Source organism: Stomoxys calcitrans, chromosome 4 (assembly GCF_963082655.1).
Source record: "Stomoxys calcitrans chromosome 4, idStoCalc2.1, whole genome shotgun sequence".
In the NCBI taxonomy this organism is placed as follows: domain Eukaryota; kingdom Metazoa; phylum Arthropoda; class Insecta; order Diptera; family Muscidae; genus Stomoxys; species Stomoxys calcitrans.
The window spans coordinates 167,119,548-167,142,984 of NC_081555.1; the positions used below are offsets into that span (position 1 = coordinate 167,119,548).

The following is a 23,437-nucleotide window of genomic DNA, read 5'->3' on the forward strand; positions in this document are numbered from 1 at the left end:
GATCGGATAAGAATTGCGCACTCTAGAGGCTCAAGAAGTCAAGACCCAAGATCGGTTTACATGGCAGCTATATCAGGTTATAAACCGATTTGAACCATACTTGGCACAGTTGTTGGATATCGTAACAAAACACGTCGTGCAAAATTTCATTCCAATTGGATAAGAATTGCGCACTCTAGAGGCTCAAGAAGTCAAGACCCAAGATCGGTTTATGTGGCAGCTATATCAAAACATGGACCGATATGGCCCATTTACAATACCAACCCCTACACTAATAAGAAGTATTTGTGCAAAATTTCAAGCGGCTAGCTTTACTGCTTCGGAAGTTAGCGTGCTTTCGACTGACAGACGGACGGACGGACAGACGGACGGACATGGCTAGATCGACATAAAATTTCACGACGATCAAGAATATATATACTTTATGGGGTCTCAGACGAATATTTCGAGCAGTTACAATCAGAATGACGAAATTAGTATACCCCCCATCTTATGGTGGAGGGTATAAAAAAGAATATGTGCAAAGTTTCAGCTCAATATCTCTATTTTTAAAGACTGTAGCGTGATTTCAACAGACAGCCGGACGGACATGTCTAGATCGTCTTAAATTTTTACGCTGATCAAGAATATATATACTCTATAGGTTAGGTAATGGATATTTCGATGTGTTGCAAACGGAATGACAAAATGAATATACCCCCATCCTTCGGTGGTGGGTATAAAAAGTAACATCGAAAAAAAATTTAAGTCAGGAATTCCGTGCTATTTACAAAATCCCTAATTGTATTGTCTGGTATTGTATCCCCACCTACGTGCCGATGTGTGTTAACAGCGAAAGCTGGGCAATGACATAGGTCTCAACAACTGCCCCACATGGCCTACACAAGTTATCACTTACCTCAACGATTTTGCATAAGTGCAAACCTAACCCACCTAGGCGCCAGAAATTCAAGACGAAGCGCTTGCAGAAATTGTCTTTGCCCACTGAGAAGAAGAAGGGTTTTAAAAGAATTCAAACACATTGTTTTTGTTTTTTTGTTTTTTAGTTCGATGATTAACAATATTTAACTTAGTTTTATTAGACATAAATAAATACGACATTTTTAAGCCCAAAAGAAATAACTAGAGAGAGAGACATTTAGCCTCGTGTACTTAACTGATATTTGAATTGTTTTGTTATAATATTTCCATGTATTGTACATATTCATAGAATTAGTTATTATTTTCTGTTACGATATAAATCACCTAAAATACAGTGCAATAAACACAAAATGGAATTAAGGCGCAACAATTTGAACTAAAACGAGAGATAAAGAGAAAGAGATATAAAATGGAGTATTTATTCTCATAATATTTATAAATACGTTGTTAATATTTTATAAATATATAGAAAATTTCCTACGCAGTGGAGTGGTATAAAAAAAAACTTGGTAAACAAATGGAAACATGCTTCGGTAACCGAAAGCTTTCTTCAATGATTGTATACTTTGAGTAACAATAATTGCAAGTTAATGTAAGCGATAAAGTTACAAACAATGTAGGCTAATACAATAAATACAGAACAAGTTTCCAGACAATTTCCTTTATGATGGGTAGGTGTTGTAGATAGATAGGTAGGTAGGTAGTTAGGTAGGTTGTTAAATAGATATATAAATATATAAATTTTATTTATTGCTCTCACTTCCTTACTACATCCACTAGTATAAGAAACAGAAAATGCTAAAATCCTGTTAGCATAGTAAGAAACCAAGGAAATATGCGAATTAAGTCATTTATACTACGTTGCCACCCGATAAGCTGGTATTAGATGCGGAGGCAGTCATTTTAGCCACTGGTTGTTGAGCGGATGCATGCTGGTGATGATGATGATGCTGATGGCTTCCTGTTGCTGCCGCCGCTGACGAGGATAATGTTGCCATTTCGCCAGCATTTATAAAGCGCAGCATAAATTCTCGACAATGTGTATCACGATAATAATCATCGGTTTTTTTAGTGCTTCGCAGCAGTACACGTCCAAATATGGTTGCTGCAACCAAAGAACAAGAACATACATAGATTGAAACTCATAAAACAAAGTTGCAAGTGTCTTGAATGGCAGTTGCAGCTTCCACCACAGAGCACGAATATTACTTACCCACATGCATGGCATTGTAGTATTTGCGTTCGATGCCTTCACGTAGGAACATACACAAATGCACAAAGACATTACGCTTTGGTGAACTAAGCAGGGAGACTAGTTCCATGGCTTCTGCTGTAGTATTGGTTTTCAGTAGTTCCTCTACATGAGGATCCAATAATGGCTTCTCGGGTAAATTGAGTAGCATAAGTAAAGCTTCAGCCGCAGCATGTGGTGTGCCGGCTGGAAACAAAAAAAAAATAAATTGGATATGAAGATAAGAATACGTGGTGGCTTTTATATAAGAAAATTTAAAATTTACAGAAAAGCAAAGTTACACATACTTAAATGTAAAAACTCATACAAAATGGTAAGTAGGCCAATCCATGATAATACATGAACCGGAACGGAGATGAGTGATTTAATTAAAGCGAAATGAAGATGGAGTTGTAATACTATGAAACAAACTGTAATATTAGCTTTTAAGTCTTGTTTATTGTACTTTATGTCTAACTAGCTGACCAAGGCCCGCTCCGCTGCGCCTTCTTTTACTTTATGTGGAACAAAAGTTTCCTTGGAACAATTTTCAACAATTAAAGATCTTTTAGTGAAATACCATGCTAACTTAACTAACAGTTTAACAATATAAGTGCCTTTATCTGAATCCCGTATGTTCTTTACTGGTCTACGAATGTAAGGCGTACTCCATTCTTAAAATACTTCATTTCAGCCCGATATTCTCATGATGTCTGATTTAGTGGTGTTTTCGGGGGAGGGGTGGTCCCCCAGTCACTTGTCCCTGAAAAAATATCAGCATCGTGCTCTTATCTCAAATACCATTTATTTAAACCCCATATTGCCATTGGCTTAAGAAGAGTGTGCAGGATGAGTCGTACCCCAAACACATGGCACCAAAATAGGTTATCAAATTCGTTTTCTAATCTTAAATACCTTTCATTTGAGCCACATATTGGCATGGTCGAACAATTTTTTCCCTTTGGGGGTGTTTTGGGAAAGGGGTGATGCCCTAAATACATGGTCCTACATTTGGATATCAAATTCGTATTCTACTCCCAAATATCTTTATTTGAGCCCCATATTGCTATGGTCACTGAAAAATTGCTGTTTGTGGGGTATTTTGGGAAAGGGGTAGACCCCCAGAAAATTGGTCCCGAAAATGGGTATCAATTCTTGCTCAACCCTCCAACACCTTTTATTTAAGTTCCACATTGGCATGGTCGGTAAATATGTCCGATTTAGGGTTGTTTTGGGGATTATGGTAGTCCCCCAAACACTAAGCCCGGAAATTATATCAGCAACGTGCTCTATTGTGATATATCTATATATCATTTATTTGAACCCCATCTAGCCATTGCCCTCAAAATTGGATATCAAATTCGTTTTCTAATCTCATTTAAACTCCTTATTGAAAAAGTCAGCAAATATGTCCGTTTTGGGGTATTGGCCCTAAAAACTATGAATATTTAGTTCCACTCTCTTTAAGACCCAAATTGTCTCGGTGAGCAAATACGTCCTATTTGGGGGTTGTTATGGTGGTGGGACGTCCGCTAGACAGTTCCCTATTTTCACCACGGGTCATTATGCACCATCTGTGAAAATTTTAAGAAACTCACAAACATCCTCTCCTCTCCTCTCCTCTCCTCTCCTCTCCTCTCCTCTCCTCTCCTCTCCTCTCCTCTCCTCTCCTCTCCTCTCCTCTCCTCTCCTCTCCTCTCCTCTCCTCTCCTCTCCTCTCCTCTCCTCTCCTCTCCTCTCCTCTCCTCTCCTCTCCTCTCCTCTCCTCTCCTCTCCTCTCCTCTCCTCTCCTCTCCTCTCCTCTCCTCTCCTCTCCTCTCCTCTCCTCTCCTCTCCTCTCCTCTCCTCTCCTCTCCTCTCCTCTCCTCTCCTCTCCTCTCCTCTCCTCTCCTCTCCTCTCCTCTCCTCTCCTCTCCTCTCCTCTCCTCTCCTCTCCTCTCCTCTCCTCTCCTCTCCTCTCCTCTCCTGAAAATTTCAAGAAACTCACAAACATCCTCTTGTGAGTTTCTCCTCGCCTCTCCTCTCCTCTCTTTTCTATACTACTCTCTTTTCTATTCTTCTCTCTTTTCTATTCTTCTCTCTTTTCTATTCTACTCTCTTTTCTATTCTACTCTCTAATCTATTTCTTATCCTTCTTATTTGTTCTCTATCTATCTATCTCTTATCTTATATTTCTATTTTTCTCCCCGCTTCACTTCTTTCCTCTCCTCTACTCGCCTTTCTTCTGTCCTTCCCATTGTCTCTCCTCTCCTCACCCCTACTCCCTTCCACTCGCCTGTTTTCTCCTATCCTCAAGCGTCTTACCTATGCGGTGGTTACCATGTCCTTGCGCATGTTTTCAAAATGTGGTGAGAGCTTCAGCAAAAACTTTTCAACGATGATTATCCCTTCTCTAAAACTGTGAGTGCTAAATGCCGAGTCCGAACAGCGTGCCGCATAACGACACTACTTGATAGAGAATTTTTTAACATGTCAGTATTCCTTACAAATGTAGCCAACATTAGTAAGAACATTTTTCTGATGTTCACGCCGGAATTTGAATCCGGAGCCCAGAGCTTTGACGGTTACAACTTCGCTGGTTGGTCACCGGCTCAGGATAATCAAAAAGGGCCGACAAGATACAACAACAACCGGCTGTAGACACATTTGTATGTGGAGGTAGCGATCCTCGTCAAGCTCACATAGATGATATGTCGTTCCGGCCCATAGGACCCATCATCGCAGGAACGTAATGACCTAGTTTTTTAAAGGCCTTTTCATATCGAGTTTCATAGACAGTATATCAAAGGATGGGCGAGTGGGATAAATGTTTCAAATTAAAAATGTTTTTTAACTCAAATAATTGTAGTGTGTGTTAAATAAAGAAAGAGCTACCCGGTAGCCGAGTTGGTAGCGTGCTTGGATTCCAGTGCAGGGGTCGTGGGTTCGATTCCCGCCATTCGATCAAAATGGACTTAGATTTGTCTAAGTGAGTTTGTTAAGGACTGCCACTCTTACTTAAATAAAGAAAAATAAAAAAATAGTATGGCAGTGCTCGGTTGAGATGCTTCTCCGCTAACGACTAAAACAAGACTCCCTCTGCATTCATCTTCATAGCATTTGACAGCTGTCCAGAGTTGCTGTCATGTGTAATTCATAAGGGTAGCCATCATAAAAGAAGGATGACAAACATAGAAACAAGTCTCTCACTGAGACTCTCCACTGGATACCGCTGATTATCCGCGACTGCAGTTGCAGCCACCCCGTATATGGAGCAGTCCACTATCCGCAAACTGTGGACGCGTCTGGTAGCTCTTAGCTGAGCTTCTCGTGATGATGATGAACCCGACACAAACCGGAGCTCAAGAGTTTAAACCTGAGTGGTGCTCATAGTCAACCGTGTCGGGATCCTCACAGTAACATGGACATGTGAATGTTCTCGAGTTGGGAAAGCGTGTCCTTGGATGGTTGGTGGGTGTCCTGACCCAGCAACAGCAATCTCAAGTCACTAACATGGCCCCGGCACGGGATAGCTGTGAGCACCACACAAGCCGGAACATTGAGATCACATCAGTGTGTTGTTCATTGCTGTCACGGGAAGCTTAGCTGCCGGGCGCGTCCACAGGTTGCGGATTACAGAATACTCCGAACGGAGTTGCTGCAACGGCAGTTGCGGACAATCAACGGTATCGAGCGGAGAGTCTCAGTGAGAGGTCGGGCGGCACCGCCTCTTGTACAAATACTGAGTGCTTAGGATGCTCGATATGACAAGGCGAGTTAATGGAACCTTTAAATAACCAATGACAACACTGTTCCCGCGGCGATAGGTCCTTTGGACCGGAACGATCTTGCTCAACTACAGGAACTTGACGAGCATCGCCACCTCCACATGAAAATGTGCCTACAACAACAACAAATGACATGGCTATTGGCTCGGTAAGCTGAGGATTTCTACAGGCTCTGTGGGGATTAGGAGGAGTTGGATATGGTTGAGCATCTGCTGTGCCCCCCAATGACGGGGAAAAGGCGTAGGATAATGGGTGAACACCTTTTCTCTTAACTGAGCTATCTACAGTGCTTCGACCCAGTACTGATTCTGGAATTCTGCAAGGGCCTGGGAAGACCGACGGGGCGGCCCTCTAGCCGGTGAGACTTCTTTGTCGTCTTTTTAGTTTCTCTACATATTTTCTAATGGGTTTCGTATCTTTTTCCTATCCTATTTCTTTTCCTTTTAGGACGAATACAATGGACCAGAGGTGACCGAGTGAGGCGGTTGCCAGGCGCGCGTCTTTTAACCTAGCCAATCCAAACCAAAAGCTGATATCAGATCACACATCCACAGGTAGGAAAAGGTCAACCCACCGCCATAAACATCTAATGCATCGTCCCAGGGGATATGATTTCATGGTAATGAAATGTTTGGTTGCCAGAATATCTCATTTAAAAAACGCAATCGAAATTCTAGGCGGAATGCTATAGTCCGCAATAATCCCTGTGTAAACATCCATATTTGGCAGCAAATATTTTGTAGATTGTGTTGGTGCTTATGATGTTGCCAGCAGCACTACGGTATAAATGGGGCATTATTAAGTAATCAGTCATACTGGTGTCGTCACTAATGCTACTTGTGACGCCATTCAACAAAACGCTTTAAGCCATTATATGCATGATTAATACTGAAATTCTCTAGTATCGTTGATTGTGCATAATTACTTTTATACTTTCTACCATCATTTATCAATCAATATACTCTTAAGATAGACCTCAATAAAAATAAAAGAAAATATGGTCGTATAAATAAGTAACCACCAATGCAGACAGAAAAACCCTTCTGTAGTTCAAATCTCTAACCCCTTACCGACCGAATTGACGATATTTGGCTAATTGTGGGTTGCCCAAAAAGTAATTGCGGATTTTTTAAAAGAAAATAAATGCATTTTTAATAAAACTTAGAATGAACTTTAATCAAATATACTTTTTTTACACTTTTTTCTAAAGCAAGCTAAAAGTAACAGCTGATAACTGACAGAAGAAAGAATGCAATTACAGAGTCACAAGCAGTGAAAAAATTTGTCAACGCCGACTATATGAAAAATCCGCAATTACTTTTTGGGCAACCCAATAATTTATAGGTCGGTATTAAAATAAAATATTCAAAACATCCGTTGTTTGCAGGTATTTTACAATCACTACAATGGGGTTTTACTATTTCAATGAACACACATACAATTTGTCATTCTTATTTAATAAAAAGCTAGAAAACATAGAAATCAATGAATCGTAAAAGTATTAAAAATAAGCAATTCATTGATAACCTCTGGTGAAATGTTTCTTAGCTTGTGTGGTTAGATTTAGTTTAAATGCAGTCTTTTTCTAAACAGTCTGCTACCGGGACGCTCAAGTTTTTGTGGTTACAATAAACATACATTAAATTAAATCGCATAATACTTACGAAAATCACTATTTGACCATGTATCCAACCAATCTCTGATTGAATTAAATTCTATATTTTTAGCATGACTGAATTCCAATGAATTGAGGGAAAATGCCCCCTCCACATTTGGTCCCTGTTTGTGTAAATAGTCAATAAGTAAAAAGAATTCTCGCGGCATGGTGACACGAAACTCGGGAGACTCATCATTCATCTGGAACAAGACAAAAACAATTTAAAAAAAATGAAAAACAAGTAAAAGCTTGCTAAGTTCGGCCGGGCCGAATTTTATATTCCCTCCACCATGTATCGCATTTGTCAAGTTCTTTGAATGCCTTTTTCAAATATTGGGTTGCCCAAAAAGTAATTGCAGACAAATTTTAAGCAAATTTTAAGCATTAATCGAATTGGATCGTCATGTAACTGAGCGTGAGATAGGAGAGAAGTTAAATATACCAAAATCAACCGTTCATTATCACATAAAAAGTCTTGGACTGGTGAAAAAGCTTGATATTTGGGTACCACATGTATTGAAAGAAATTCATTTAACAAACCGAATCAACGCTTGTGATATGCACCTTAAACGCAATGAATTCGATCCGTTTTTAAAACGAATCATAACTGGAGATGAAAAATGGATTGTTTGCAACAACGTTAGTCGAAAACGATCATGGTCCAAGCATGGTGAACCAGCTCAAACCACTTCAAAGGCTGATATCCACCAAAAGAAGGTTATGCTGTCTGTTTGGTGGGATTGGAAGGGTGTGGTATATTTTGAGCTGCTTCCAAGGAACCAAACGATTAATTCGGATGTTTACTGTCAACAATTGGACAAATTGAATACAGCCATCAAGGAGAAGCGACCAGAATTGGTCAATCGTAAAGGTGTCACATTCCACCAGGACAACGCTAGACCGCACACATCTTTGGTCACTCGCCAAAAACTGAGTGAGCTTGGCTGGGAACTTTTGTTGCATCCACCATATAGCCCTGACCTTGCACCAGCAGACTACCATTTATTTCGATCTTTGCAGAACTCCTTAAATGGTAAAACTTTCGGCAATGATGAGGCTATAAAATCGCACTTGGTTCAGTTTTTTGCAGATAAAGGCCCGAAGTTCTATGAGCATGGAATACTAAATTTGCCAGGAAGATGGCAAAAGGTTATCGAACAAAATGGCAATTATATATTTGATTAAAGTTCATTCTAAGTTTTATTAAAAATGCATTAACTTTCATTTAAAAAATCCGCAATTACTTTTTAGGCAACCCAATATATATGAGCTATATCAAATTATTGACCGATATGGAGTTCACTTGTTATGGCGGTAGGAAGTCATAAAAAAACACCACCTCCAAATTTTCAAGCAAGTCGAGTAATATTTGCGTCCTCCAGAGGCTCAGAAAGTCAAACTGGGAGATCGGTTTATATGGCAGCTATATCAGACCGTACTTGTTATGGCGGTAAGAAGTCATAAAAAACACCACCTCCAAATTTTCAAGCAAATCGAGTAATAATTGCGTCCTCCAGAGGCTCAGAAAGTCAAACTGAGATATCGGTTTATATGGCAGCTATCAACTGATATAAACCATACTTGGAATAAGTGTTGGAAGTCATACCAAAACAACATGTGTCAAATTTCAACCAAATTGGTTTTAGGAGCCTACAAAATCTAATCGGGATATCGATTTATATGGCGGTTATATCAGGTTATGGACTGATTTAGACCATACTTGGGACAGTTGTTGGAAGTCATACCAAAACGATATGTGCAAAATTTCATCAAATCGAATAAGAATTGGGACTCCTAGAAGCTCGAGAAGTCAAGACACAAGATCGATTTATATAGCAGCTATATCAAAACATGGACCAATTTGGCCCATTTACAGTCCTAAACGACCTACACTAATAAGAAGTATTTGTGCAATATTTGAAGCGCCTAGCTTTACTCCTTCGAAAGTTAGCCTACTTTCGATAGACAGGCGGACGGACGGACATGACTAGATCGAATTAAAATGTCACGACGAATATGAATATATATACTTGATGGGGTCTTAGACACATATTTCGAGGTGTTGCAAATGGAGTGACGAAATTAGTATACCCCCATCCTATGGTGGAAGGTATAAAAGCTCTAAAAACATAGAAAATCTCTTACCAATTCTTTAACTTGTTGCTGATCATATTCACACAAAGGACGATTGGTGCGACACAGTGTTTCCATGGATAAACCAAAACAACTTGGCTTATACTCTCCCGTTACGGTTATAAAGATATGTGGACCATTCTTAACTTGCAATATTAGAATATCAAAGTCAAATTTCCAATTTGTGGTGCGTATTTTCTGCAAAAGTCCAGTTATGGAATCAGCATTAGCCATTAATTTCACCCGTATGCTTTTTGTGGAATCTATAAATAAATAAACAAATAAAAAATTTCAACATCAAATACAACCATTTTGATCTTCTTTTGCCGTTACCTATCATTAAATGTTCCGATGAGGGCTCTACTCTCAGCCATTTTTCACAAATATCATTTAGAGGAGCATCCTTACGTTTAAACTCAAAACTAACAGGCATGGCACAAGCATTCGATACAGTAAAATCACTAGCCACAGTCTCATTAAAACGCACCACACCAAAATCAATGATGGTCTTTTCGACGTTTATCTGAGGCTGACTTTCATTCTCTCGCTTATCCAAAAGTTTAAGAACTTCTTCGTGTATTTTCTTATACAAATGATCATCTCTGGTTTTTATGTTCACCTTGAAGACAGCATAGACGGGCTTATGATCACTTTGTCGTATATCCATAACACTATTGTATTGCAGCTGCTGTATGCGTGAACCTTTCCATAGTATGCGATCACAGTATGCGGGCTGACGTTGCTTTTCACTGCTGTCATAGTTATCTGTACCAGGATCATATTTATAAGTGGGACGGAATTTAATGGGTCCTTCGGTGTAACCTTCGAAGCAGTTGCCCATGCGCATTTGCTGACGCAATTGATCGAACTTTAGAAGTAATTCTGCTGTGTCCTCCTCAGAGCCTGACATAGGCAACTGCAATCCAGGGGGTTCTTCTATGCGATAATTAAGATCACCAATCCAAAATATGTGACTAAACATAAACGAAACGAAAAAATGGAAAATTAAAAATGGTTTTCGGACAATAGACAAGCAGAAAATCTTGAGACTTTGTATAGGACATTTGCTTCGCAAATAACAGAAGTAAAAGCGCAAAAGTCCTAGGCCAAACTTTTGCCATTTTCCATGTTCATTGGACAATTTCTAACTATAAAGCAAAATTCCTACATGAAATGTGTGCGTTAGAAGTCTAGTCTGGGACTGCAGTCATAGGGGTATACGACGACCACATACCACAGTTTGGTAATTGGTTCTCAGGTTATATGCCTGGCATGAGCCGTCAGCTGCTGTTGTTGTTGTTGTATCCAAATGTGAATATGTGGAACTCCTACAGATGAGCAAGCTTGTGCGGGTCCAAAGGACAGATGGCCGCGAGAACATTATGACCATTGGTTATTTAAAGGCGTCTATAAATCGCTTTGTCATAGCGAGCATCATGGGCACTCAGTATTTATGCATGAGCCGATGCCGGCCGGCCTCTCACTGAGACTCTCCGCTCGATACCGCTGATTATCCGCGACTGCAGTTGCAATTACTCCCTATGAAGCATTCCACTATCCGCCACCTGTGGACGCTCCCTGTAGCCCACAGTAAAACTTCTCGTGATAACAAAGAATACCGCACAGATCAAAGCTCAAAGTTCCAGTAGCTTGCCACAAGAGATTTTAATAAGCATCATGCGTTATGGCATTTACTCCTGGGTAAAGACTATAGGGACATTATAGGGACATGTCTTTGGCAGAGCAGATCGATAGTTTCACGTATTTCGTCCAATTCTGCCCTTTAACAATTAACTGCGTATTTTAATCAAAAAAAAAAGCCGATTGGAATGGCCTCAAAGAGTACACCATTCGCTGTTTCAGTGAATTACTACCTCCCTTATATGAACATGTAATAGTAGAGGTTAAACAGGAGAGGTGAGACATTATGGGTCACACATCTAGCACGTTGGTATTAATACTAGCTCAGTCGAAATTGAGCCGGCTGTATCTTCCGGAATGCATTGAGCCAGAACTATTCTTGTTTGTCGGAAAATGTTAACTTCTATAAGTGCTATATGGCAGCGGCAGGTGTTCAAGAACAGCATTCACTCGACAGCTGTTCAACGCTAACGTTACCCATATTCTTGTCTGGGTAGTTGCAACCTACGCAGGATGATCAATAGCCGAATCGATGATAATCTCCGGTGGCAAAGAGAAGCGTCCGAGGGAAGCCCTTAATGTCATACTTCATTTTAAGCCCTTACAGTGAAGGAGTGAGGCAAAGAAAATCGTCATAAGAATCAACGACCTGGGATCCTAATGTTCTTTGAACTTTGGACACTTGTTCATTCTGCTGAATGCGATGCGACAGCGTAGTATTTGCAACGCAACAGACTATGACAGGTCTGACAACATTCATGCAGACACGGTAGCAGATGTGGTAAATGGCTACCGGGTGAATGTAGTCCTTGGAGAACGACCGTCTCCCATTGCACCTGAAGAACTTGACCACCCCCGACAAACCAGAGTAGTTCTGGCTCAATTGCTTTCTGGCAGATGCAGCCGCCTCAACTCCTACTGAGCAAGGATTGTAGGATGATGTATGTCCCGATTGTAACCAGGGACCGCACGATACACCTCACCTATTTTACTGCCCAGACCCACTCGACTCAGACGCAGATCCCTGTGGACGCAGAGTTCCTTGGTCAGAATCAAGAAGACGAAAGGCAGAACGCAACAAACTGATACAACAACAACAACAACCGGATTTGGACCGGCACAGGACAGCTGTGACCATCATACAGGCTGGAACCATGAGGTCAGATTTGTGTGTTGTTCATCGCTGTCACGAAAAGCTTAGCTGCGAGCTACCGGGCGCTTCTACAGGTTGCGGATAGTGGAATGCTCCATTCGGAGTAGCTGCAAGGACTGCCGCGTACAATCAGCGGTGTCGATCGGAGTCTCAGTGAGAGGCGGGCGGCACCTGCTCTTGCAGAAATACAAAGTGCCTATGATGCTCAATATGACAAGGTGAGATATTGGCTCCTTCAAATAGCCAATTGGCCAACCTGTTCCCGAGACGAGCTTGCTCACCTACAGGAGCTTGACGATGATCGCCACCTCCAAACGCAAATGTGGCTACAACAACCGGATTTTGTCCTTGCTTCTTTGTTGACCGCCTGGACGATGTTTTCCCGGAGAGGGAGAGTCGGGTTGAGGTTAAATGATGACATCGAGGCAAATGCTTTCATTTATTTTATAGGATTTATAGTGTCATATAGGTTGTTTAGCGGTTTTGCGTCTTTCAGGTAAAGGTCATCGCCATCGTGAAGGTTTTAGAGACGAATTCAATGTATAAGCGGCTATTCCATTGAACTATCGCCATAAATGTCGACAGTCAAACAACGGTGAAGTTCGAGACTGCTTAGATGCAACGAGCATTTTCGTTTCATTGGGATCAAAAGCTGACAAATTAGGCAGGTATGTCGCGGAGACCACCGTAGCGCAGAGGAAAGCATGTCCGCCTATGACACTCAACGCCTGGGTTCGAATCCTAGGGAGAACATCAGAAAAATGTTCAGCTGTTGTTATCCACTCCTAATGCTGGCGTCATTTGTGAAGTACTATGTCATTTGAAAAAATGCGGCACGTCGTTCAGACCCCTTGTCATTGAGTCAAAACTTGAATCGGACAGCACTCATTAATATGTAAGAATGGAATGGAATGTTCATTGGCAAATTTGCATTTGCATGATAACGTCGCATTGGTTTCAGCATACTGTTGATGAATCAACCAGCCCGTTCTGTATGAGAAAATTGAAAGTGGATCTGTGAGGTGTTGTTGGATCCCATCTCAAAACATTCATGACATGCTGCAGGGGGTTTCCGGCTCGGTAAGTTGCATGTTCAGGTGATCCCACCACCAGCAATCCAGTAGAAATTGTATAGAGGCGAACTCACAAAGGCCTTTTACTTTAAGGATTATGGTTTGCTTATGTATATGGTCGATTTTAGCCTTCTAGAAGCAATGGTCCTTAACAGGTCTGTAGATTTCCCGTCTCTTGCTCACTGCTGCAGCACACGCCGCACCAGAACAATTATATAGCTATTGGACAATCACTTCATAAGTGGGCAACAAGGTTTTCCACAGTTTTCATGTGCATTGTTTCCCTTCCCTTTTTAATTACATTCTACTGTCTTGGACAGCATTGAAGCGTTTTTCTGAAACTCTCTTCTAAAACGAAGACTATAGACCTGACAGCACTGAGTGCAGTTTCAACCGATCAACGCTGCTAGACAAATGCCCTTCAACCTAGACTAACTTTACCCAACAACAAAGGGGCCGACCCCTAAAGCGGAAAATTTTACTATTTACTCTATAGAAACATTTCCTTGCATACTTACTCATGATCATTGATTGTCCTCCTTAAATCATCATCGAATACCAGACCCTTAACGATGCCATGGAAATCTTCATTACGGGCTTCAACAAAACCCATGTGCGCTGCCAAATGTGAATTAACAAAACACAAATTTGCCTCATTCAATTGTAGACTCACAGCCACACCACCCTTATTTCCCAGAGTATTTAAAATTCCACGAGCTATGGACTTCACACTATGTCGAGTGATCGATGAACGAATTTGACGTTTAACAATCACGGTCAACATCATGCCTACCAAACGGACTGAAGTCAATTCTTCATATTCACCCTTGTCATGAACACTGGCCAACATTTTGTTGCTGGAAAAAAGAAGAAAAATTTGAAAAAAAAAATATATTAAAAAAATTAGAAAACCTTACATCCATAGATAATCTGGACGATTTTCACTAAAGGTCACCGCCTTGGCTGATGTATCCAATTCTTGCAACGCTATGGCATAGATATCCGGTGGTGCCTCCGAGGCAGCCAACCACAAATGCAAAGGTGAATCGCAATAGGACTTGTTGTTCACATTGTATGTGGCGCAATAGATGCTAAAAGAGAAAATTTGATAAGTGATTAGAAGCAGCCGACGGGTTTAAGCAGCAAACTGAATTACTTACGTAAAATCTTTGTATTTGATATATTCATTTTCTCTTCGCTTCATTTCCTGCTTTACTTCTCCAATTTGCCGATAATCATTGACCCAGGCAAAACTCAATGAATTTGTTTCATTTTGCAATGCTGGTGTATGTACCATGGACATTTTTGCCGATAGCACTTGGGCTTGAAATGTATCAAAATCAACCCCTTCCTCATCAGACACAAGAGGACAGTAGAAATACTTAACAGCCTGTTCATCGGAACACTTAATGGTAAATTGAAGTTGAGATATGGAACCTTTTTTGTCTGTATAGAAAGGAAAATATATGGGAGAGGACGACAAAGTTTAATGTATAGTAGAAAACAAAAATATGTATTTATTACTAATCAGATTATTGTTAAACTGGATGTCCCAAAAGGGTTTTCAGTTTTTTTCCGTCCCTTGCTGCTTCTTAGATACAATTTCAAGTGAAATTCATAAAATTTGGATACCTTTAGATCTCTGGTTGGCAGACTTATATAATTGGCACACTAATATAATTGGCACACTAATAGTTTTGTGAGACCTTGAGAATGCTGTGTATCAAGTAGCGATTCTCAGTAGCTTTAACTCGACAAAGTACAGGCCAAACTTGGTTCTCCATAATCTCAACAGTATATACTCACATCCCAGTAAGGGGGGTGCGAACTGACATGTAATGCAGAAATCCACCTGTTTTTTAATTCCTGAACCGGAGAAACATGGATGAGTCGTTAGTTATGCCAGCAACGCGCACATTTTAAAAAGGACACCCATCCTCAAAAACCCAATGGCTATAACAATCCGCGGCGATCGATCGTATAGACTTGAACAATATGGGTTATCTATGGACCTCGACTACGATCGCTACCTCCACATACAAATGTGAGTACAACCCCAACATGGTTGGATTGCCTACACAGAAAAAAATATGACGAATTAAAAATGTGATTGAAGATAAATACATTTTCAATAAAAAAATTATTTGCGCCAAGCATTATTTAATGGAATCCGCAATTTTTTCCAATTTCGCATTATATACAGCAGCACCACATCACCCCTAATATGGTTGCGCCAATGCCGGGTTATGTATCCTTCTTGCAATACAACTGCAATGTTCACCGAAACAACGGATGATGAGGGGACTTCATAAGTCGATAGAACGTAATGGTCGCAGCGATCCCTGAGAGTTTAGGTTTGTGAGATGCCATTGAACAGAATGGTGTGATCGACCGTGTCTTATTCCTTTAACACTTCGGAAACCACGAGGACATTTCTTTCATGAGGTCGTTTTGCATTCAGACCGCGGTTGATGTGTGGTTGTTGTTGATGTTGTAGCCACATGTCTATGTGTGGAGGTGGCGATCCTAGCCTAGCTCTTATAGGTGAACAAGCTCGTTCCGGTCCAAAGGGCAGATCGCCGCTGGAACATGATGGCTATTGATTTTTTAAAGGCGCCAAAAACTCGCCTTGTCATATCGATCATCATAGGCACCTAGTATTTATGAAAGAACCGGTATTGCCCGGCCTCTCACTGAGACTCTGTGCTCGATACCGGCGATTATTCGCGACTGCAGATTGAAGCTACTCAGTATGTAGCATTCCACTATCCGCAACCTGTGGACGCGCCCGGTAGCTCGCAGCTAAGCTTCTCGTAGTAACAGAAAGGAGCTCAAAGTTCCAATCTGTGTGGTGCTCATAGTTATCCCATGCCAGGGATATGTGTAGTGATAGTGGTGAGTGCTGTTGTGTTGGTATGCATTTTACGGAAGTCGTGTCGATGATTGGCTGGAGTCAGGAGGAGCTCAGGCATTCCATTCCTACTTCACCATGTTTCTTCAGCATCGATATTCTACCAGGGTCCTTAGCCTTTGATGGCTTAGCTCTTCTTATGACCTTAGCAACGTCTACTGTTCTGAATAGTTGTAGTTCAGTTCTGATAGGGAGTTTTCGTGTCTTAGGGTGCCCATCTTGCTTTGCCTCTAGTTGCTTTGCACACCGTTTCGAGTCTGGTATCTATTGTCCATAGAATGAATTTGCGAATGTCAACCATAAGCGTAGAAAGGCCTCTGGGGGGTGGACTAAACACCCCAGAGAAGAGTTTTAGACCACCAACCTGTCAATCTCTACGGTAGAATCACTAATTATTATGCTGGCAGGGTTGTTGTAGCCATATTTCCATGAGGAGGTGGCATTCCTTATCAAGGTACAAGGGACCGATCGCCGCGGGAACAAGGTGGCCATTGGTTATTTAATATCTCGCCTTGTCATATCGAGCATCATAGGCACTAAGTTTTTGTGCAAGAGTCGGTGCCGACTGACCTCTCACTGAAACTCTCATTGATCGTCCGCGGCTGCCATTGCAGCAACTCCGTTCGGAGCATTCTACAATCCGCAACCTATGGACACTCGCAGCTAAGCTTCTCGGGACAGCAATGAACACCACACAGGTAGATCCCCAATGTTCCAGCCTGTGTGGTGCTCACAGCTATCCCGTGCCGGGGCTGTCAGAATTGGTCAGGCGAAGCTGATCACGTTCCTTGTCCAATCTCACTGCTTTAGCCAGATTTTGTCTAATGGTAGTTATTCGACCGACTAGAATAAAACGGACAGCTGGTGTCCCGATGATTGAGCGGAGAACCTTTGCTACGCTATGAACATCCGAAGGGGCGGAATGCGTCTTTAGTATGATCCCTGAAACCTTACCATTTTGCTTTCTTCTGATTAACGTATGTACGGCGCTCGGAGACTATGAAGTCATTCGGCCGACGAAGCTCTGCTATAATAGAAACGTGGTGACAATCTTCGCCATGTCATCTGGTCTATCAAATTTGGGATGTCCGTGAAGATAAATTTGAATATAACTTAGCCAAGACACAAACCAGACATTTTAACAGAGCTATGTTAAGTGGTGAACAGAGTACTGTTAACTAAGCTCTCAAGAGCTTTTAGAATCAGAAGTCCCCATTTTCAAATTGTATTTCAGATCAGATCAAATATAACTTTTGGGGCGAAATATCTACGATCTGAAATACAATTTGAATATGGGGATTTCTGATTCTAATAGCTCTTAGTAGGGGCTTATTCTGGTATTAGTTTGTATCACCTATCTATGACCAGTCCAGCACAGTGGGCCATTATGTGAAATTCAAATATAACTTTTGGGGCGAAATATCTCCGATCTGAAATACAATTTGAATATGGGGACTTCTGATTCTAATAGCTCTTGGTAGGGGCTTATTCTGGTATTAGTTTGTATCACCTATCTATGACCAGTCCAGCACAGTGGGCCATTATGTGAAACTCAAATATAACTTTTGGGGCGAAATATCTCCGATCTGAAATACAATTTGAATATGGGGACTTCTGATTCTAATAGCTCTTGGTAGGGGCTAATTCTGGTATTAGTTTGTATCACCTATCTATGACCATTCCAGCACAGTGGGCCATTATGTGTAAATCAAATATAACTTTTGGGGCGAAATATCTCCGATCTGAAATACAATTTGAATATGGGGACTTATGATTCTAATAGCTCTTGGTAGGGGCTAATTCTGGTATTAGTTTGTATCACCTATCTATGACGAGTGCATTGCATTGCCGTTTTAAAAATGGGTCATATAGGTCTTAAAAAAATATTGTTGGCATAGAGGTTTGAGGGTTTAGCTATTATTAAGCATTATATAGTTATAGATAAATTCTTTAGCAAGTGATTTTAGAAAATGTTTGGTGAGAAAATGCTAAAAATGATTGTTTTTATTTAAAATACAAAAGAAAATTAGTTGACAGTGCTCTGTTTATCACTTAATATAGTTCTGTTAAAATGTCAGGTTTGTGTCTTGGCTAAGTTATATTCAAATTTATCTTCACGGACATAAATTTGGGCTGACTATCGTAATGTCAGGAGAACTAGAGCATTTTGACGCAATTTGGGCATCGTCGTTTATGGTGCAGAACGAGGAGTTGTGTATACGTTTAGCAAGATCCGTACATCTCCTGGCAAGATCCTTACTTCTCCTATAGCAGTTTATTGTGTTCTGTCTTTCGTCTGCTTGATTCTGTTGAGTGTCAAGACCCAGGAACACTGCGACTAAGATGGGATGCGCCCACAGGGATCTGGGTCTGAGTCGAGTGGGTCTGGCCGGGCAGTCCCTGGTTACAATCGGGACATACATCTTTCACGTTGGCATCAATCCTTGCTCTGTAGGAGTTGAGGCGGCTGCATCCAACGGAACGTAATTGAGCCAGAACTACTCTGGTTTGCCGGGGGAGGTCAATTTCTTCAGGTGCAATGGGAGGCGGTCGTTCTCCAAGGACTACATTCATCCGGGAGCCATTTACCGCGTCTGCTACGGTGTCTGCATGAATGTTGCCTCGACCTGCTTGATATGCCGCTTGATTTAAAGGTTCTCTCTTGTAGCGCTGAACCTCACGCTCTAGATCATGTAGATCTAGCTTAAGGCTGCTGGGCGGTGGATATGTATCCACAAGATGTTGATTTGTATGGTCTCTGCGATAACAGCCCAAAAGATATTGCTTAACCAGCATGTAGTTATGTCTTCGCACTGGTAGGATCTTGACATGCATGTCGTAGTAATCAATTATATAGCCGCTAGTCATTTGTGGAATTTGAGATAAAAATCGGAGCATGGTGTAATGATACAGGGAGTAGCCAAAGGTGGGGTATATATACGATACTGTTTAATCTTCAATTATTCCCTCCAGACGGCATCGAGATAGTATGACGTTTATGTAGCAGTGTATTGTACACTGAGGCGGCAGCTCTTGCCGATTAAGGACTCCATCGGGTCAATCCGGTATGCACAACCGGATGCCGTGGGCAAGAGCTGCCGATTAGCTACCGGACCCTGTCATCAGAGTCCACTTTGATGACATCTGAGATAGGTTAAATATCTACCTTGTCGATCTCTCCGCTTATGTCATTGCAAACAACTTCAAGATATCGGCCACCAAATATTCGGCCATATATTTCCCTGCATGGACAGCAGAGGTGATGGTGTGAAGATTTTTTTGTCCGTGAAATGTGAAACTTTAACTAGAAACCAGTAAGGAAAGGCAAAGGTCGGGCGGTGCCGACATTATAATACCCTACACCTACCCTATATCGGACGAACATATATATGGGAGCTATATCCAAATCTGAACCGATTTCTATGAAATTTACCATAATATGGAGACTCATAAGAAAATCCTTCCTGCCAAATTTCGAGAGAATCGGTTTACAAATGACAATTTTATCGCATTATTACTGCAAATCGCACGAACATATATATGGAAACTGTAACCAAATCTGAACCGATTTTTTCCAACTTCAATAGGCCGAAAAACATGCCCATACCAAATTTGAAGACGATCGGTTGAAAATTGCGAACTGTAGTTTGTACACAAATTAACATGGACAGACAGACAGCCAGACGGACATAACGAAATCGAATCAGAAAGTGATTCTGAGTCGATCGGTATACTTATTAATGGGTCTATCTCTCTTCCTTTTGGGCGTTACAAACAAATGCACTAAGTTATAATACCCTGTATCACAATAGTGGTGTAGGGTATAAAAACCAAATCACTTACCAATTAAAAATAAAATACATTTAAGACGACCAAGTGGACCACAAATACTTGGAGGTTATTAAAAAGCAATGTAATGACAAATTCACAACAGACAGCCTGACGGACAACGGAATACGCGATATTTGGAATTATGAGAAAGAGTTAACAGAAATGTGCCCCATTCAAAAATAAGAGGATGTACTCAAAAAGAAGGATATGCAAAAGAACACTCTTTTTTGGGGACCTGCGCGGTTGGAAAGGTGAAAAATCAAGCTTAATGGCAGCGACAAACAGCAATTTCACTTGATAAGTGTTTATCAGACAATCGAAACCATATAAAAGAAACCTCGAGTGATTAAAGTTCAAGGCAAAACAAGTTAAAAGGCATTGAGTTCAGCCGGGCCGAACTTTGGATACCCACCACCTCGGGTATATATGTAAACCCCCTTTCGTCGCAATACGGTGAAAATTGAATAACTTATGCACACATATTCGCCACGGACATTGAATGGTCTATAAAATTTAATCGGTATGTCGTTCTATTTGGCAGCTATATCTTAATATAGTCTGATCTAAACCATATTTAGGTCGGATGTCCTAAGGCTTAAAATAACTCACTGTTGCAAATTTCAGCGAAATCGAATAAGAATAAAGCTTTTATGGGCTACAGACCATTTATCGGGAGATCAGCCTGTATGGCAGCTATATCTAAATATAGTCTGATCCGAACCATATCTGGGACGGAGGTCGGGAGACCTAAAAGTAACCACTGTTTCAAATTTCAGCGGAATCGGGTAATATATAAAGCTTTTATGGGCTTCAGACCCTTTATCGGCAGATCGCTATATCTAAATATAGTCCGATCTGAACCATATTTGGGTGCTATGTTGGGAGGCGTAAAACTACTCACTCTTTCAAATTTTAGCAAAATCGGTTAAGAAATAAAACTTTTATGGGATTCAGACCCTTTATCAGGAGATCGGTATATATGGCAGCTATATATAAATTAAGTCTGAGTTGATCACTATTAATGTCAGATGTCGGGAGGCCTAAAACTACTCACTGCTTCAAATTTCAAAAAGCTTTTATGGGCTTCAGACCCTTAATCGGTAGATCGGTATATATGACAGCTATATATAAATATAGTCCGATCCGAACTATATTTGGGTCAGTTGTCGGCAAGCCTAAAACAACTCACTGTTTTAAATTTCAGCGAAATGGGTTAAAAAATAAAGCATTTATGGGCATTAGACCCTTTATCGGCAGATCGGTCTATATAGCAGCTATATCCAAATATGGTCCGATTTGGCCCGTTCAAGAACTTAACCAGCGTACATCAAAAAGACGTCTCTCTGCCAATTTTCAACTCAATATCTCATTTTTTTTAAGGCTGTAGAGTGATTCCAACAGACGGACGGACAGACACACGGACATCGTTAAGTCGTCTTAGAATTTTACGACGATCCGAAATATATATACTTTGTATGGTCGGAAATTGACATTTCGATGTGTTGCAAACGGAATGACTAAATGAATAAACCACCTATCCTACGGTGATGGTATAAAAATGTTTACCTTTTACATATACGAAAACCTAAACCTTATCTGATTAATAAAACTATTCGAAAGATTTCCAATAACATAGCCAAGAGCACTGAACAACAAGTATTTTAACTTTTTGAGAAAAAAAAAACAGTTTCGTTGGTTTCCATAGCCATAAGCCATACATTGGGAATAACTTTTTTTGAAGAGATTTAAACCTAGATTTAAACCTTTTTTATAATGAGCCTATTTGAATAAAAAATTAACAAAAATGATAAAAGCTCTATGCCTCTAATCACTAAATAACAAAGAAATTGTTTACTTTTTCATTTAAAAACCTATGTTAGTTTGGCTTACGTATGCAAACAAAAAATCTCATTGTTAGCATCTTCCAAGGTGATATGAGCAATACTTGAAAAAGGTTTCCTTATCTCTCTCCTTATCTAGAGAAGAATTATTCTTACCATTGCCAATATAAAATGAATCATTTAAGGGAAATGCTTTTTCTATGGTCAGATCAGAGCATGTGCGTGGTGGTAGATGTGATGCAGTCATGGAGAAAACGGCATAGGTTCCACCCGAAAGTGAAACCACCAAGCAGAGGATACGGCTGGTATGATCATGACCAACAATTTGATATGCATTGAAGATCTAAAAAGAAAACAAGACAAATACAGTGTTTGGGAAATTTCTTGACGCTGCCACTGATAACACATTCTCCATACCGATAAAACATTTTCGTTTTCTTTGAATTTTTGCTGGACAATCTGCTTGGTGGTCTGCTGTTGCTGCTGTTTCGTTGACGAGTTGAGGGCATTGTTGGTTGTCGACAGTGATGACGATGAAACGGACGCTGAAATTGTGGGAATACTACCAGTTCCACCTAAAGACGTCATCGCTAAAGTCGATGATGGTGATTTTTTCGCTGTATGCTGTTTTGTTTTTGTTTTGCTCCTAATCTAATATGCGCTGCTGCTGCACTGCTGCAACCGTCGTTGTCCAATATTGTTGTTGCAGTTTGTATTCGTGCGAAAATTTTGTAAAATGTTTTGTTGTTGTGACGCGCCTTGATGTGATGTACTTTCTTTTGTGTTTCGTTTTAAATATTTTTTGTTTTTTCTTTTGTTGGGGGGAGCAATTATAATTTTGTTCCACTCACGCTTCACAAGCATTTAGTATTTTCATATTTGTCTATTTTTAGCAATTATTTGCTTATTTCATTTCATAAACTGCCTTTAACTGCTGTTTAAATATTTGCCCCTTGCTCTCTAGGCTTTATGGCTAATTGCTGTTGTTGTTGATTTGTGGGGTGAATATTCAGAGCAGTGGGTGTATTTTCGTTTTCAACTTTTCTTTATTATTCACAATTCAAAAGAAATATCAAAGGAACTCTATGAATTTTACGATTTTTCACTACACTTCACATATACTAAATGCAATTAGCTTTTGCAGCGCGAACTTTCTGCATTTTTAACTTTTCTAACTTTGCCAATGAGCAAATAGTGGTAATAATACTCGTAAAATAGTAATAGTACTTGAATACTCGTTTGAAAACGTTACGTTACGTTACGTATTCGCTTGTGTGT

At 40.5% G+C, this 23,437-nt stretch overlaps 1 protein-coding gene across 1 annotated transcript; it reads right to left on the reverse strand.

Annotated features, from left to right (window-relative positions):
* Positions 1 to 1,674: 1,674 nt before the first annotated feature.
* Positions 1,675 to 22,779, reverse strand: LOC106084294 (type II inositol 1,4,5-trisphosphate 5-phosphatase). The gene is made up of 10 exons (XM_059367955.1): positions 22,577 to 22,779; positions 22,316 to 22,502; positions 14,737 to 15,022; positions 14,494 to 14,667; positions 14,095 to 14,433; positions 10,043 to 10,683; positions 9,722 to 9,972; positions 7,584 to 7,776; positions 2,135 to 2,359; positions 1,675 to 2,026 (listed from the first exon to the last, which is right to left on the reverse strand). Exons 1-10 carry the CDS (start codon positions 22,745 to 22,747, stop codon positions 1,773 to 1,775), a joined length of 2,721 nt encoding a protein of 906 aa, XP_059223938.1. The 5' UTR covers positions 22,748 to 22,779; the 3' UTR covers positions 1,675 to 1,772.
* Positions 22,780 to 23,437: the final 658 nt, after the last annotated feature.